Source organism: Thalassophryne amazonica, chromosome 3, assembly GCF_902500255.1.
Source record: "Thalassophryne amazonica chromosome 3, fThaAma1.1, whole genome shotgun sequence".
Taxonomy (NCBI): domain Eukaryota; kingdom Metazoa; phylum Chordata; class Actinopteri; order Batrachoidiformes; family Batrachoididae; genus Thalassophryne; species Thalassophryne amazonica.
This window is the reverse complement of record NC_047105.1, coordinates 112,172,481-112,191,438: the sequence shown is the minus strand read 5'-3', so window position 1 is coordinate 112,191,438 and position 18,958 is coordinate 112,172,481. Positions and strand designations below refer to the sequence as shown.

The following is an 18,958-nucleotide window of genomic DNA, read 5'->3' as shown; positions in this document are numbered from 1 at the left end:
CTGATGATAGGTGTGAATGCGTTTGCCTGTCTATATGTGGCCATGTGATAGACTGGCATCCTTGGACAGGATGCCCTAAGACTGCCAGGAGAGACTCCAACCCCCCCTCATGAGCCCTCACTGGAGTAAGTGGGAATAGAAAATGAATTAATGAATGAGTGGTTGTCAGTCTGCATGTGATAGTTCTGTGAACTGTGCAGGATGTAGTCTTGTCTCTTGTGCACTGGGAAGGATCCAGCTCCATTAATTAAACAAAAGTGCCCATGGAACACAGAAGCAGGCTGGGAATCAAAAACAAAACTTCAAACCTTTTCCGGCTTGTTGCAGACTAACGGAATCAGGGCCTGTGGTTCAGTGGCCATTGCACATTCATCAATGAGAATCTGCCGTGCGCTAACCAGCTTTTTCAAGCTTGGGGTGGAAGATTGCGTACATGTGCAGAGAATTACATCATGACGTTCAATCTCATCCTTCCGGGCACTTTGGAGAAGCTGTTTATATCTGGAAGGAAAAACAAGACATATAGTTAGACCTGGAATTAACATTTCAACCATAGATTATATACTGAACAAACCCTGTGTGATATCACCCATAGGTCTTCTATAGAGAGCCATTTTGAAGGCTAAAAACTGCTCCTCTGGGTGTCGCCATGTTGGCAGTGCTGACTCTACCGCTGTCAGGACCAACCCATAATGGGTAAAGAGGAGGAGGATTGGTCTGATCAACGACGGGACAAATGAAGCCCAACACCCCCCCACTGTTGAGTCCAAACAAGCTAACTAACACGCTAATGATGGTTTTGTTAAATCACGTTGGGGACTGGGCAATGGATTTCAAATTTTTGCATTAAAAATTAAGACCCCCTTATTTCCTCAGTAGTTGTGTATTAACTGGAACTAATGTCATGAAGCTACCGATAGCTGCTAAAAGTGCTAACACCATTCGTATACAACATTAAATAAGATGATAATTTCTCTCAATGCCAATATTGGAGCACAGACATCTTAGATGATCCATTAGGAGAATTCAGCACACAACAAGCCAAATTATTATAGATGTTTGTAAGAAAATGCATAAAAAATCACTATCCTCAACAGTAGCCAGCAGCTACAGTTAGTGGCTTAGCAACAACACACGAGTTGTCACGCAAAGTGGCCATGTCATGGCCGAGTTGCCATGAAGGGGGAAACTAACTATAGAGACCAAAACTGTTTTGATAGTCTTGGCGGAGTTGTGGCTCAAACAGGGTAGGACACAAATGCAAACTCTCACACGCAGATGGAGTAAGAAAAAAGGTTTAATTTGGCAAAATAAGCAGAGATTCGGTACACGCGTGGTCAAGCAGTGAAGTGGAGGTAGCAGACAGATGAGAGACTGAGGCGTGGTCCAGGAAACAGGCAGAGAAGAGGTCAAAAATACATGGCGTGGTAGAGATCACGCCAAGACAAAATCAAAGTCGAAAACAAAGCAGGGTCAAAATACAGGCAGGCAGTGAAATGTGGCAAAACAGGACTGAGGTGTAGCGGAAAGCTGTGCCAACCTTCAACGTCCTAAGTTTGCAGAGGTCATGAAATTTCTTCAAAAGGAAATACTTTACACAGCAAGGCCTGGTATATCTCCAGGTGTCAAAGGGAGACCCTCCAAGCCAACACAGGATGGCTCGGTGTCATAAACCCCTACCCTTTCCAGGATTTAAGACTCCCCAAAGTGCATTCCTCACGGAGCTGCAAATTCTCTTATCAGCCCAAAACCAGATGTGCTAATTCCTTTCTCATCTAAAAAAACACAGACATCAGAAGAACATACTTTCTTTCCAAAAGTCCTAAAAATATGTCTTTCGAACCAGATTCAAGAGAAAAACATCTCACTGAAGAATTGCCATCAACTTGTTGATCACAGTTGTTATTCTGACCAAAAACGCCCTAATATGGACCTAGTTCACATTTTGCGATAAAATCCAAAACCCAGTCCATAGAACAAGAGTGACCCCTGTTGGATGAATTGGGGAAGGGCATGTGACCAACTCGTGCAGATTTAAATTGTAACCACATTTTAAAAAGTGGTATTGTTGTAACAGAAAAAAAGAAAAGAAAAAGAAAACAACGTGACCATTTAACCTCACGCATGAAAGTGATCTATCTGGTATTTTATACTCTGCTCATTGTGGAAAGTTTATCTAGTGTGCTTTTTCATATATAGGGTGTCCCAAAAGAAATATACAACATTTAAAACACTCGGTTTGACCCTTAAATGCTACTAACTTAATCACTTATGTTTCTTTTTTACTTACAGAGACCCTGAAGTTTATGTTGATGCCAAGCAATACTCAGGAAAATGCCAAGATTAACCATACTACAGCAAACAAAAATTATTGAGTTTTGGCACCAGACCAAGAGTGTCAAAGAGGACAAATTAAACCAGTCACCAGACCAAAAGTGTCAAACAGGTGCAGTGACTTTATGCTAGACTGACAAAATGCAGGGCCAATATTGACATTGGTATGAAAAACTTCAACCTTTCAGCTTTCTATCAACCATAAATTTATTTCCTAGACATATTATCTTCATATACATATCTTCATAGACGATTCGTTCGCACGTGCACGTGAAAAAAAAACTAGCTGCTGCTGCTGCTGCTGCTGTGCTGATGCTTGTTCTCCCCTCAAACTCTGTCATAATTGTGAAATAAAGGACAAAAAGGGCATAAGTCCTGCTCACAGGCTGGCTTCCAGAGACAGGACATGTCCACATCAAGTATAAACTCCAGACATCTTCATGTCACTACATATCCAGTCCCTGATTGGTCATCGTGGTGCAACAAGATGAAAAAGTTCAAATTTTTCAACTTGGGGAGGAGGACAACGCGATGCGATATCGCACCACAAACGCGCCAATTGCTCAAAATCGCTTTATCCGCATCCATCGCGTCACATTGCGTGGCTTGAACTTTTGTGGCGCCACAACGTGTCCTTCCATAGGGATTACATGGCAACCTGTCGCCACCGTCGCTCACGTGGCGTCCGGTGTGAACATGGCATTACAGCCACTGATTAACTGGGGGGTTGGACTGGATGTCTATACCGGGTCAAGGAAGAGTCAGGGGGGTGGCCAGGAGACTGGCCGGGACAGGTGGCAGGAACATGGAGGGAACACGGGTCAGACACAGAACATAAAACGGCGTGTCCGGGATGTCTGCAGCGGCGTGCACACAGCAGAGTGCTTTGGTGGTGTCGACCGTGGGCGGCACCGAGGGTGGTTCCTGGGGTGTGAGTACTGCTGAGAGCTGAGGGAACGTAAGCGTAAGTTCAGTCGACATGGATCCTTCTAAAGGACTGGCTGGAAGCTCTGGCGATGCGATCCATGCTGCATCCTGTGGCACGTAGGCTGCATGAATCATGGCTGAGGATTCTGGTGGGAGAAAACTACTGAATGCTGTGGTGACGTGACTTTCTCAGTTGGAACTTCAGGAAACATGGACGTTTCCGCTTGGTTTTGACGCGGGTATGCTGTGGTAGTCCCGGGAGGTGCCGCTGAGCGCAGAGGTGACATGGATCTTCCTGATGGCTATGTGGGTGATCCCAATTACGTAATCAGGCAATGAAAGCACTTCAGCTTCTGTACCAGAGGAGAAAGTGGGAGCCGAGGGCTGTAGCAGAGGTGTGCAAAACTTCCAAGGTGCTGGTACTGGGGACAGACGAGACGTGGCCGGCATCAGTGTTGCACCTGGCCGCAGCGCCTGTCCTCCTGGCTGATGCCGCCCAGCCGGCGTCCACGTAGATGTGCTTCATGGTGCCGGCGGCAGACTATGCGTGATCAGTGCTGCTGCAGGAGATGGTCGAGGTACTGATGCGGGAAAATGAGGAGGCAAGACTGCTGCATCAGAGATGGTAATGAAAAGTGGCGTGTTTGAACATGAATTGTAAAGAGCCAATTCCAATAAAAAAATCTATGGGGTCCTCTGTGTATGGCAGTACCCGTTCTTGCGTGAACAGTGTCTTGTTGTTTATTAAGTCTCGATATGAGAGGGGAGAGAGAGGGGGAGAGAGAGAAAGAGAGAGCGATAGCGCTGTCTCTCTCTGCCCTTTTTTCCAAAACCCTGCTGTTTCTGATCACCGGGCGCTGCGGCTGTGTGGATCATGCAGTCAGTCGCACGTGTGGGTTCGATTACCTGTTCTGATCAGGCACACATCCAGTTCTGATCACACACCCACAGGCATTGCATACCTGGATCAGCCACACACACACACACACACACACACACACACACACACACACACACGCACACGCACACGCACACACACACACACACACACACACACACACACACACACACACACACACTTCACCTTTTCTCCACCTGATTCACTCTGGATGAATGCATTTAGTGTTTGGATGTGCTGTAGGGCACACGTATGTACAAGCGCGCACATAACTGTCTCATACATAATTTAGCAACTCCAACATTGTTCAGAAAAGAATGCAGCCATTGGGTTTTCTGTTTTTATATGTCACACCTCTGTGGATCAAAGCTGTTCACACATGAATGTCCGCTGCTGCTGAAACCTTTTCATACGTGATGTTCTTTGGCAGAATGATCGAGGCTAATCGCGCTCCTGCAAAGCCCCCCTGCTGTGAACAAATACGCAGCCATCAAGGATCACCTCCTCAAAACGTTTGAACTGTCAGACTCTGAAAGGGTCAGCAGGCTCTTCTCTCTGCACGGGCTAGAGGACAGCAAGTCCTCAGAACTCATGGACAGAATGCTGCAGCTCCTGAGAGGACACCAGCCAGACTTTCTGTGCACCAACTCCCTCCTCAGGTACGCGCAGCACTGGCCAACACCACGATCACGGACTGCCGTGCGTTGGCGGGGGAGGTCGACAAATTCTTCCTGGCCGACCAGCACCACAGCATTACTGCAGCTGTGCTCGCCCCATCACACGCAGCGTTAGAAGCCCCACAGCACACACCAGCACTGCCCGCAGATGAAGCAGCGGCATCTCTCTCTCCACAGCAGCACTCACAAACCAGCTTCTGTTTCTATCACGCAATGTTCACAGCCTTGCTTTAAAACAGCGTGCTTTCTGCGTCCACTGCTCTACGCAGAAAAATTAAACATGTTTATTTTCGTGCGTTCACCTCGCGTACCCCTCCACATACCTCTGCATTGGGGAGCAAAAACTCGGCGCTGAGCTGCGTAGAGAGAGTTGCATAACTCAGCGTAATAGGTACGCCACAATGCACAACTCTACGTTTGCACCAGTGTGAAAGGGGCTTAAGGGAGGCTCAGATGAGGGGTATCACATACATAGTGAGACAGTGTCAGCTTTGCCACATGGCATGGTTCTCTGGATATGACCCAGCATGCAGGTGCTTCTGTGTTGAGTTCCCAGCAGCTGAAGAAGGCCAAGGTTATGCCCCCATTTCCCCTGTCTGTGGGAGATGGATTGTTACGTTCAAGAGGTGGGTGGTAAACTGGGTATTAGCCTGAATGATTGCCATCCAAGATCTGGGGCCTCATTTATCAACCTTTTGTACACACAAATTTGTGCTTAAACCATGCAAGCAAACATTTCTATGCAAAGTATGGAATTTATCAAGTTGGACTTGGACTTGGTCAAGTCTGGGAGTATGCGCCGGTGCTGTGCTTTGTGCATCCACTACACCATGGAACGGGCCTTGGTCCTGGATGGCAAACACCCAGGCAGGCAACTGGGCCATTCCCAGATCTCCAAATATAACCATCTATCTGCTGCAGCTAGGTGAAAAGTGGACATCCCCTTGGCCTTCCCCCGCCACTGAAGTCCTCAACACTCAGGCACATGTGTGCTGAGTCATGCAAAAAGAATCATGCCACATGGCCAAAATGTCAAAGCTGCAGAGGAGACCATCTAGTTAAATGTGCTGAGAGTTCAGCTCACCTGTTGTCTCTGCAAACTCACACCTGCTGCTATGCTTATAAATAAAATAAAGGCTCTTTAACCCCCTACCACCTGTCTCATTTTGGCTTGTCAGTATCTCACAATAAAAAGTGAAATTTCCCATCGATGTGATATACAGGCTTAGAAGGGCTTAAACATTAACTATTTTATTAATTGAAAAAAACCTTTTCCTTATTTTAACATTAAATGAATGAATCATTAAACATGTCCATAAAGTCAAAGTTCAGTCAAAAAGACATCTGCACAGGTGGAAGAAACCCCGCCCTTATTGTGCATAATTTTAAAAAATTCACAACCACTAGAATAGTGAAATTCATATTTTAGTAATTATTCTGTCCTGATTACAACATTAAAAGCAATCACACAGTCAGCGAGGGTGTATTTTAATGTTGAAATGACGCAATTAAAAAATTATTTAATCATGAGAAATCCTAATGAACAAACACACTGCAGTCATTGTTACATCATCTCCTGTTGTGTTGATAATAAATATTTATATTTATTTATGGTGTCTTTTTTCCTGGTTGAATTGCAGATATGAATTAATGAATCTACCAGACTTAAACATGTACACATTACTTTTCATGCTATTTTGTCTAAAAATAAATGTCCAAAGGTCATTATCATGTTAATCAAGAAATCATCTCACCTGAAACAACAACAGATGAGTTATGTTTACAGACAAACATCAAAGATTTCTAATGATTTTTTTTTAAGTATTTTAATTACAAGTTATTTAATGTATGGAAAAAAAAACATAACGATTTCTTGAATAAACTGCTGGGTATAAATTAGCAGTTCTGATGTTCCAATCCTGACAAACATCTACACTATTCTGTGTTTTGGCCTGATGCCGTCTTTCTTTTGGCTTTAAAGTAAGGCTGTAAAAAGATTTAAAAAAAAAACACTATGGCTTTCCTTCACACAATTTGGTGCTCAAAATGCAAACAACAGTGTTTCAGAGGGTTATAAATTTAAAAATCTTCCAGGGGAAGCTGGCCCCACTCTTCCCTATCCTGCAGTGCTCGATGCGCAGCTCGCTGCAGGAGAACTTTAGCAGCTGTAGGAGAACTTTTTCCCCAGCGATCGGTGCAGGGTGCACCTTACAATTTAGTGTACTGTAATGTCCAAAGTGAACCTGAACTACACTACCCACAATGCTCCCTGCGTCGACCGGCCAATCACGTTTTGCGCTTAATGATGACATCTTCAGCAAGCGACAGCCAGTCTGCCATAAATAAACACACAACATACGGGGTAAAATGTTTGATTTTAGGGTTTGCAAACATTTTTGACCATTAAACTTTGCTCACTTTACCAGCAAAAAAAATGTTATCGGACTGAAAGTTATCGGAACTAAATTCATCGGAAGATAATTGGTCCAATGATGGTTTTAAGATTTATCTGAAAAGCTAATCCCCTAGCAAAAACATTAGCTGCAAACACATTAGCTTCGATAATTATCTGCTATCGGATTAGCTGAACTGTGCCCACCACTGTCCTTCTCATAGTCGCTGCTCGCTCTGATATCACATCTTGTCAGTTTTACCCTTTTTCTTGTCTAGTATTCTCTGCATTTTAAGTAGAAGATTTCCTGAGTTGGTTCACACTTTTTTATGAAGATTATTCCTCTGTTTGCTCATGCCAGCGTTAAGACTATTCTGCAATTGAACTCTGGGTTGGTGTTACTCACCTGAGTACATAAACTGTTATTTATCCTCACCCTCGTGTCTAAGCTGTCCTGCATCCTGGGGTTCTACACTGTTTACCTAAGTCCTGGTTTCAGTTAAGGCCCTCACACCGGGCCCACTTCGAGTTGCGTCTTGCGATGTCATGAAGACGTCACATGGATGCAACCTAGTGCCAAGACGATGTAGCTCAACGCCACAACACTATGAGGGTTGCAAAGGACGAAGCCAAACGGATGCCAAAAATGAAACATTTTCTGCGTCCTGTGCTTCACACATAAAGGAAGTAGTTTCAATGCAAGTCAGAGCAAAGCAACGGTACTCAACGTGACTGGAAGCCACACCCTCACAATACAACGTTACTCGACGCCAATTTATGAATCCTGTTGTGTTCCATTGCTCCCGAAAATCACGCAGGATTGTTTTTATACCGTGTACACAATGCAGTAAAAACTACACACTCAAAGAGCACAGAAAAAAAAATGCTGATTGCAGCCTGGCTGCAGGCTGCTGCTCGCGCTTACCTTAAATTCTCTCTCAATTGTTTTTGAATAAAGTCCAAAATTCCTGTTCACAGACTGACTCCAGAGACAGGACATGTCCACAAAATACAGCATAACTCCAGATATCTCCATATACTTATGGAAAGTTCGTTCGTGCGCATACCGACGCAGCTCGTGGTCGGAGAAGATAAACTATGACAGAACTCAGAGCATAGACATGCAGCTCAGCACAAGCTATACAAACTAGAAGAGAAATCAGAGTGCACACAGACTGGCTGCAGCTGAGTCTGTCTGCAGATTATCCTCTGCGTTCTCACTTACTCTCTGCCCCCCTGCTGCACGCACCTGATGCAGACATTTCTGCGTCGTCATGACGCCGCATGACGCAACTCGAAGTGGGCCTGGTGTGAAAGGGGCTTTAGCTGCCATAATTCCTAACCATAACACTTACTTTTTCACCTCCTCAGGTGTCATCCTTTGTCCTTGTTCAAGGGCATCTTTGATGCGAGCGTCAAAAGTTTTAATTTCTTCTGAAAACTGGTTTTGGCTCTCTCGTATGCGGTGATGCAGAGTGATGCTCCTGAAACAGAGTAAAACACATTTGCATTATCAAATGACAGTATGCAAGCATGAACAAATAATCTGTGACTGTAATACCGGAGCTCTGGTTTGGAGGGTTCTTGACGGACTGCCCTTGAGGAAAACGTAAGTGCGCAGTTGGGATAAGGGTACTCAATCATCTCCACTTGTTGGCTGTAGACTCTGAGGGGCCTCATGTCCTCAAACTTCAGCAAGTACTCTGCATTACAACATTCAAAGGCAAAAATGTATGGGGCCATTAATGTAGACCGTTAACGTATATTTGTATATACGTGTATATACAAATATGTGTATATTTGTGTGTCTGTGTGTTCGGAAACAGATTTGTAAATGTGAAAAAGAATTTGCAAACGTACTGAGTTCTACCGATGAACACAAAAGTGTGCAATGGTGTATTCAGAATCTGCGTGTGCAGAATCAGACATGTAAATGTGTAATGAGATTTGCAAGTGTATTGTGATGTCTTAAAGTGTGGAAAAATGTGTAAATGCAATGAGAGAAAAAGATTTTACAGACAAATCTCTGTACACATTTGCAGATTGAACAAAGCAGAAGTGTGTAAATTGAGATCCATTTGAGAATCATGCTTGTTATAAGTAATCAATTGTCTGTATTTTGAGATGAGATCTGCAAGTGAAATACTTAAGCCTGGGTTCCACCGAATAATGAAGGATGAATAATGAGCCACGCAGTATGTTTTCTTTGCTACAAGAGTTTCTTCAACTATCGTGGGAGAATAGTGGCTCTTAGAGGCATTATCTTCAGTTTACAAGGCTCCTCTCTGAGCGTGGCGCTAATTTCAAGATGTTCAAAATTCAGCAACAACAGCGTGGGGCAGTTTGCGTACGAGTTACTGCCACAACTTAGAGGCATTTGTGTGGTGCTTATGAGTCTGCTCAGCTGATTCAGGCTTTTCTGGCCAAACACAACACTCCTGTGCTTCCTCATACTCCCTACTGTCTCACACACACTTCTCCCAGTGGTTCTGTCATTGACAGAAGCATTTCTTGAAGTCCTCTTTTGGAATGGTTTCCAGCTGGGCCATTGCATTCTGCATGAAGTTGTCTCATGACTAAAATTGAGCCCCTTTCAGTGTCATTTTGAAAAGCCAAAAATCAGAGAGAGCCATATCAGGAGAGTTGGAAGTATGACAAATTCCAAGAGTGATGCGCTTGGCCAGAAAAGCCTGAATGAGCTCTCCCCATGCCCAAATCCTGTGTCAAAAGTCCCTGCTTGCTTGAAGTCTTTCAATCATGTTAAAATCCAATGGGGGCGCAGTACATGTCTGGACTCTAAGGCTGTCTGCTCGCGACTGTCATGTTCTACGACCTACAAAAAAATTCATGCATGGTCAAGAAGGTTCCCTACACCTCTCTACTAAACAACAAATCCCACGCTTCATTTCTTTCCGTGGGATAAAATAAGGTTGCATTCTTTTTGCATGTACCTTGTATGTACGCAGTTTAAGATTTGTCTACACATTTGCAGATCTTCGCATGTATTTAGATTTGTTGATAGATTTACAGATCACAAATTATACACTTGCAAATCTGACTACGTAAACCCAGATTCTGAACACACAATTGCACATTGTTGTGCAGATTTGTAGATCTCTATGCATTAGCAGAATACAACACCCATTTACAAATCTCAAATCTTTACACACACACAGATTGACACTCAGACATACAAGTCCTTACAAGCCTTTGCAAATACTGTTGTGACATTAACAGCCCCATTAAAAAAATACACCCTTTGGCTCACTATAGACGATGGTGTTGGAGAGAGGGTTAAATGCCAGATGAAATTCCAGAAGACCAATCAAACCAAGTTACCTGCAACAACATCAACAGACTTGTTGGACGGGCCACAATAAAGAATAACTTCTTTCTTGTCCTCTGAGTCATCATCCTTCCTTTTGTGCTGAGCATTCATTTTAAAAAAGGAGTGCACAATTCGTACTCCAACGATCGTTTTTCCAGTTCCTATAACGTGTGTTTAAAAAAAACAAAATTAACTTGAGCAATATTGAAGAGGTACCAAATAAAGTACAAGTTCTTTGTCTTACCAGGTGGTCCCTGTATAAGTGTAAAAGTATTATTTAGGGCTTTTTCCACAGCATCATACTGGCGGTCGTTAAGTTGTGGCAGTCCGCTTGGGAGTGGTTGTCTCATAATTTGCCATCTCAAGACAGGGTATGGTACAACTGCAAAGACAAAGACATGACTTGTGAGATTGAGTTGATTCAGAAACAGACATGTACAATGCAGCGCTCTGTAAATTATAGGGGTGGAATGACACATGACATATTGTGATAATACTATCAAGGGACCTGCCATATCGAATTTATCATTTTTCGAAATGAGCATCGTGATACCATGAAAAGTCACTTACTGCTTGAATGAAATACTGACCTCTTGCAGAAGAATCATAAATGATTTATAAATATACAGTATAATTATAAAGCAGATAACACCAAGGATTACAATTTATGCTTCAGACTTTTTTTTTTCCTTAAAACATTCACCACAGATTACAGTCTACATAATCAGTGTGAACAGCAGTGTTGCCAGTTACTTTGAAAAAGTAATGCATTTACTGATTACTCCTTGAAAAAGTAACTGTTATTTTACTGATTACTCAATTTTAAAAGTAACTAAGTTCAATTACTAGTTACTTCCAGCAGCCACCGACAACACCCCCCTGCTACCTCAACGTGAATATGATAACTCGTTTTGCTAATACTCACTTTATAGTCACCCTTTCTTGACTTCAATGAACATACTTTTTATAAAAAAATAAAATAAAGACATCTTTCTTGACCTCAAATTTAACTGTTAACAGCACTGTAACAGTAAAACTTACAAATTCTAACCTACATTATTTATAAATGTAACAATTAAATTCTTTCTAACATTTAAATTCTTTCTAAACATTTTAGTTGTTGAAATTATTATGATTACTATAAGTAGTATCAGACCTTTTAATCTAGGGGTGTTGTGCGGGCCTTCCCCCCGTTGATGGCAAGAAGTGATAACGTGTATTTATGGAGAAAGCACGACGAGACTGACAGGTAGGAAAGTTTTATCAGCGTTTTTATGTCTTGTCATCCTCAGAAAGAGACTTTAGGTGCATTTGGGTGGAAAAAAGTGTTAGTATTTATTGCTAATGTGTGCGGATCAGCTGTTTTTAGTGAAGATACTCAGAGTTTTAAAGAAAAATAAGCGTAAAAATGTCTTAGTGAAGCTTAGTGCAGGTGTGCAGCCATTACTGCGTTTTGCGAGATGACAATTGTTTTGTTCAACTTAGGCCTACTGCAGTAAACAGCCCCTGCTCACAGTCTGCTGCGATCAATGCACAAACAAAAATAATAGTAATGCATAGTGACTTGGAGAAGTAACATGGAGGCAGTGTGTCATTTCACCCACATAAGTTAAATTTTTAATAAATTAGAACATTCCATATCTATGGTTTGCCAGTAACTCTTGGACTTACCCTGTCTTGGAAGATGGTGTCCAAGTGCTAAGCACTTCACAAGGTCACATGCATTTGGAATGCTTGTAATGGCCGATTCTTTCCGTCTAAGTGAAAAAGTTAAAAAAATTAGAAATGTTTATTTAATCTAAATCTGCAATGCCTGTAATCATATGAACTTAAAACTTCCAGTGAATTACTTAAAAAGGGAGGCACTCAATAATCTCTCAAATACAGAGATGTTACAACAAATTTGAGCTTTAGCCCAGTGACATATTCAGATTGATGATTTCAGAATTAAAAACAATGGCATGGAGTAGAAAATTTCACCTTGAGATCCCCCAGGAAGAGTTAGAGAACTTGGCCAAGGACAGGGAAGTATAGGCTGAGCTGCTTGGTCTACTGCTATGTGACCCGGACTCGAATAAGCGGCAGAAAATGAATGAATGCTCTAATAAATGAAAAACTTGTTAGCCTACACTAGCAACCAGTGGACAATGTGCAGTGTGATTACTTGCTAGTCTTGAACCAGTTTTGAACTAGTCCAGTACCCTCTAGTGGATGTGTTTTTTACCATCCCTGCCAGCATAAGGGATGTATAGAAGTATGTGGGCAGTGATGGTTGCATTGTTTGAATCACGTATATATTTACAGTACCAGTGGTGGGCACAGATAACCAAAAAATAAACTTCGATAACAGATAATCAGATAACTGAAAAGTTATCTTTGATAAAGATAAAACGATAAGCCACCCAAAAATGTATTGGGAGTTACAGACCGATAAATTCCAGTATTGTATCTGGTACACTTGCAACTACTAACAAGCTGATCGCTGACTGTAAACTAACACGTTACTGTGAAGTGTGTCGTGTGTTGGTGTTTAGAGATAAATGTGCTTTTGTAAAATATGCCATTTTTATTTGTAAAAAAAAAAAAAAGGCATTTTCAAAAAAAAAAAAGCCAAGTTGCAATTATACTCAACAAAAATATAAACGCAACACTTTTGGTTTTGCTCCCATTTTGTATGAGATGAACTCAAAGATCTAAAACTTTTTCCACATACACAATATCACCATCTCCCTCAAATATTGTTCACAAACCAGTCTAAATCTGTGATAGTGAGCACTTCTCCTTTGCTAAGATAATCCATCCCACCTCACAGGTGTGCCATATCAAGATGCTGATTAGACACCATGATTAGTGCACAGGTGTGCCTTAGACTGTCCACAATAAAAGGCCACTCTGAAAGGTGCAGTTTTGTTTTATTGGGGGGGGGGGGGGGGGGGGGATACCAGTCAGTATCTGGTGTGACCACCATTTGCCTCATGCAGTGCAACACATCTCCTTCGCATCATCCGTGAAGAGAACACCTCTCCAACGTGCCAAACACCAGCGAATGTGAGCATTTGCCCACTCAAGTCGGTTACGACGACGAACTGGAGTCAGGTCGAGACCCTGATGAGGACGACGAGCATGCAGATGAGCTTCCCTGAGACGGTTTCTGACAGTTTGTGCAGAAATTCTTTGGTTATGCAAACCGATTGTTCCAGCAGCTGTCCGAGTGGCTGGTCTCAGACGATCTTGGAGGTGAACATGCTGGATGTGGAGGTCCTGGGCTGGTGTGGTTACACGTGGTCTGCGGTTGTGAGGCTGGTTGGATGTACTGCCAAATTCTCTGAAACGCCTTTGGAGACGGCTTATGCTAGAGAAATGAACATTCAATACGCGAGCAACAGCTCTGGTTGACATTCCTGCTGTCAGCATGCCAACTGCACGCTCCCTCAAATCTTGCGACATCTGTGGCATTGTGCTGTGTGATAAAACTGCACCTTTCAGAGTGGCCTTTTATTGTGGGCAGTCTAAGGCACACCTGTGCACTAATCATGGTGTCTAATCAGCATCTTGATATGGCACAGCTGTGAGGTGGGATGGATTATCTCAGCAAAGGAGAAGTGCTCACTATCACAGATTTAGACTGGTTTGTGAACAATATTTGAGGGAAATGGTGATATTGTGTATGTGGAAAAAGTTTTAGATCTTTGAGTTCATCTCATACAAAATGGGAGCAAAACCAAAAGTGTTGCGTTTATATTTTTGTTGAGTGTAGATAACCGTCTGATATAACTGGTGTCAAAATAAATAGAACACTGCCATGATCTACAGGTGCCACTGCGAGTTTTGGCCCTTTTTCAGCTGATTTTTCATTCGTGCGAGAATTTTTTGGATTGCAGCAAGTTTCAGGTTAATCGTGTGTCCTGCATCATTTAGTATACATGGAGTAACAAGCTGCGTTTAACATCTCACAACCACCTCCTGATAGTATGGTCAGATGAAAATCAAACCTGTTTGATATTCTGGTCGGCTGTCGTGAGGGTATCCCGCTGCTGAAGCGCTATAAGTGCCAACCTCTCACACTGTGCATGTGCAAACACCGCAGACCTGTCTTGTAATGTTTTTTTTGTTGTTGTTGTTGTTGTTGTTTTTTAACTTTGACATCTCCCATCGAAAGTATTTGTAAATTAAGTTTGAAAAAAAAGCTTCTGTTTACGTTTTGCTCCTGGAAACACGAGTCTGACGTGTGGTTTTTGAACATACGTGTGTGAGAACATAAATTGTGCGCTCTGAACTTTTACACCATGCGGTTCTGTAGTACAGTTTGAGATGGAACCGAGTACAGTGATTGAAAATATCAGCCCAGCTTCAGGGCCAATACTGCCATGAATACTACTGGCCAGTAGATGGCAGTAGAGACCTTGAAAACTTGCCAAAACAAAATTCCAGATAATCTGTGCCTGCTACATTTAAAATGCGTGGAATTTAATAAACGCAAACATAATAACAACGTCTATAAACCCAGAGAATATATTCACAAGAGTTTTAGGCACTAGAGTTTAATGCTGTTGTCCGTGGAGCCTGATCAGTGTGTCTGAAATGCATTTCTGATGTCGTGAACGTACTGAGATACCCATAATGTACCTGGACACAGCATGTCCACACCACACTAAAACCTTAACTAAAACCATTACTTTAAAACTAAATCATATATCTGATATTTTCACTTCATAAAACTTCAGATGTGACGTTAATATAAATAACTCATCTGAAATTAGTTTGGTTAAAATTTGAACCATAAGTTAAAAATGTACGCCTCTGGATGACTTGGGTGATATTGCCCACATATAGAACTACATCTGCTACAAAACATTTAACAGGTAGGTGCTCAACTGATTTTAAATTTTATAAGTGTTTATAGCTGTTCAGCTTTGTTTACCACGTTAACGGTCTAAAAATTATCGGACAAAAATCTATCAGAAGATAATTAGTCCGATAATGGTTTTCAAAGTTATCTGAAAAGATAATCCAATAATGAAAACATTATCTTTGCTAATTATCGGTTATCGGAACTGTGCCCACCACTGTACAGTACATACATAAATGTAGCATCGTGATAACAGAATAAAATGGATTTGATGATAAATTTAAAATGTAAGGAGCCAAAAAAAAGGGTCGGGGCAACTAACGAAAATCATTAGTTGACTAGTTGGGTAACATTAGTTATGTACGAGTCGGTGACTAAATTTGACACTGAATGAATTAAGCCCATTTTTAATCTTCATGGTGTAACTCAAATGTGACATTTTTTTTAACGAGTATAAGCACAAAAACACAGATAGGAAAAAACAACATTAGCATGAAGACAATACCTGCATATATTTACTAGGTATAGACTACCCATTTGAGCTGACCAATTCACCTGCCGAGGGTCACATTTTTTTTTCACTGAGTGAAAGGAGTGGTGGCAGCTCCAGCAGGTCTGTTCTTTTAAGGGTTAAATTAACATAAATGGTTTTCGGGATGACAAGTCGCAATAGTTAAGTACGACGAGCTCACATCCGACTAGTCGACTATTTTTCATTAGCTGACAAATCGGATGTGAGCTTGTTGTACTTAAATATTACTAGTTGTCCCACCCCTAGTCAAAAAGACATTTTTCTAACAGAGTTTAGGTTCATTCACACAAAAAATGTGGCAAGTGGCTTTTACACCTCTTACACTATGATGTTAAAGGCGCATCTGATAGGACTGTGTACAAGGAGGTGGGGCAGGTTTTTAACCCCCAAAACGTGAATCATTTGCAAATCGTGTATTATCCTCAAACCATTAATTGCAAGACGAGAATACTGAATACAATATCTCCAAAAACGTGAATGCAGGTCTCGCAAAACGTGAATATCCTTCATAAAATATACAGTAGTGTTCAGAATAATAGTAGTGCTATGTGACTAAAAAGATTAATCCAGGTTTTGAGTATATTTCTTATTGTTACATGGGAAACAAGGTACCAGTAGATTCAGTAGATTCTCACAAATCCAACAAGACCAAGCATTCATTCTTAAGGCTATGAAGTTGGGCTATTAGTAAAAAAAGAAAAGTAGAAAATAGTAGTGTGGCATTCAGTCAGTGAGTTTGTGAATTTTGTGGAACAAACAGGTGTGAATCAGGTGTCCCGTATGTAAGGATGAAGCCAGGACCTGTTGAACATTCTTTTCTCTTTGAAAGCCTGACGAAAATAGGACATTCAAGACATTGTTCAGAAGAACAGCGTAGTTTGATTGAAAAGTTGATTGGAGAGGGGAAAACGTATACGCAGGTGCAAAAAATTATAGGCTGTTCATCTACAATGATCTCCAATGCTTTAAAATGGACAAAAAAAAAAAAAAAAAACGGCGCATGGACGAAAACGGAAAACAACCATCAAAATGGATAGAAAAATAACCAGAATGGCAAAGGCTCACCCAATGATCAGCTCCAGGATGATCAAAGACAGTCTGGAGTTACCTGTAAGTGCTGTGACAGTTAGAAGACGCCTGTGTGAAGCTAATTTATTTGCAAGAATCCCCCGCAAAGTCCCTCTGTTAAATTAAAGACGTGCAGAAGAGGTTACAGTTTGCCAAAGAACACATCAACTGGCCTAAAGAGAAATGGAGGAATATTTTGTGGGCTGATGAGAGTAAAATTATTCTTTTTGGATCCAAGGGCCGCAGACAGTTTTGTGAGATGACCCCCAAACTCTGAATTCAAGTCACAGTTCACAGTGAAGACAGTGAAGCATGGTGGTGCAAGCATCATGATATGGGCATGTTTCTCCTACTATGGTGTTGGGCCTATATATCACATACCAGGTATCATGGATCAGTTTGGATATGTCAAAAATACTTGAAGAGGTCATGTTGCCTTATGCTGAAGAGGACATGCCCTTGAAATGGGTGTTTTAACAAGACAATGACCCCAAGCACACTAGTAAACGAGCAAAATCTTGGTTCCAAACCAACAAAATTAATGCCTCGCAGATGTGAAGAAATCATGAAAAACTGTGGTTATGAATGAATGAATGAATGTAGTAGGTATGAATGAATGAATGAATTTATTTGGCACACAAACTGAACAGTAGCAAAAAACTGATACACAAGACAATTCCACAATGACGTGTGACCAAAAGGGGGTAAGCAGAAACAAAGCTTATAAACGCCCACCCCTTATATACATACAAACATACATATATACTCATTACCAACCATTATAGAACTAAATACTAGTTTAGTGATTCACAGGATTGCTAAAAAAGCAGTTTGAACATAGTAGTTTTGAGTTTGTAGCGTCAACAGCAGATGCTATGGTGAACACCCCCTTTTCTACTTTTTTTTACTAACAGCCCAATTTCATAGTCTTAAGAGTGTGCATATCATGAATGCTTGGTCTTGTTGGATTTGTGATAATCTACTGAATCTACTGGTACCTTGTTTCCCATGTAACAATAAGAAATATACTCAAAACCTGGATTAATCTTTTTAGTCACATAGCACTACTATTATTCTGAACACTACTGTACATATATATTCAGATTAAGTACTTTTGGATTTCAGTTTACGGATCAATTACTGCAGGAAATCTTGATCGCAAACCCTATCACCTCAAAAATGATTTTTTGGGGGGCGGCGGCGGCGGGGGGGTGTCACTACAGCCAGTGAGGCGGGGAGGTGAGCCCCAAGTGGCTCTCACTTCTGGTGTCAAGTGCCCGGTCCTGCTGGGTGTGACCTGCTCTTGGACAGTGACATGTATGGAGTGTGACTGGGTGGTCCACCTGTCAAACGGGAATATAAGGGTCAAACTCAGGGAGGAGAGAAACCTCTGCTGGAGACTCAGGTAATGTCAGAAAGATATTCACAGATTCGAAGTTCACAGCTCAACTGTTGTGAAAGTGTAGTGACACGGACCCACAACAGGGGGCGCAAATGAACGGCCAATAGATGAGCCAGAAAGTAACAATTTAATGTTGTGAAACGTGCACAACGAATATACAGACAACCTCAGAATATAATTACAGTCAAATCACAAAGGTGACGTGTGGGCAGGCTCGAGGATAGAAGACGTCTGTCCTGAGATGAACCGGAACCACACGATTTCCTCCGCCACCGAACCCAGAGAATACTGGAGCCGCCAAGTCCCGAATTCCCAGGTGATCACCGTCCCCGACTGTCGGATCTGGTACTGCTGGCGAGAACAAAGACAGTCAAGTGTGGGTGTGTGTACACCCAGTAACAATAACGGTGGGAATGCCACCTCCACCTCTCACTCAATATGCTGATGTGTTTGCAGTGATCCCTCAGAGAAAAAGAGTGCCGTCCTGCACTCACTCAGCTTCCACAAAACAAGGAACCGGTACGCCTGCAAACACTCACAATATACAGATT

The 18,958-nt window shown here is 42.0% G+C and overlaps 1 protein-coding gene across 1 annotated transcript in view; it reads right to left on the bottom strand.

Annotated features, from left to right (window-relative positions):
• helz2a (helicase with zinc finger 2a) overlaps positions 1 to 18,958 on the bottom strand; it is a 61,675-nt gene that overhangs the window by 8,512 nt on the left and 34,205 nt on the right. Inside the window, exons 10-15 of the mRNA XM_034167315.1 lie at positions 12,228 to 12,313; positions 10,801 to 10,938; positions 10,568 to 10,717; positions 8,790 to 8,931; positions 8,584 to 8,712; positions 309 to 501 (exon numbers count right to left, since the gene is read on the bottom strand). Coding sequence (XP_034023206.1) covers positions 309 to 501; positions 8,584 to 8,712; positions 8,790 to 8,931; positions 10,568 to 10,717; positions 10,801 to 10,938; positions 12,228 to 12,313 — 838 coding nt within the window. The remainder of the gene's footprint in view (positions 1 to 308; positions 502 to 8,583; positions 8,713 to 8,789; positions 8,932 to 10,567; positions 10,718 to 10,800; positions 10,939 to 12,227; positions 12,314 to 18,958) is intronic.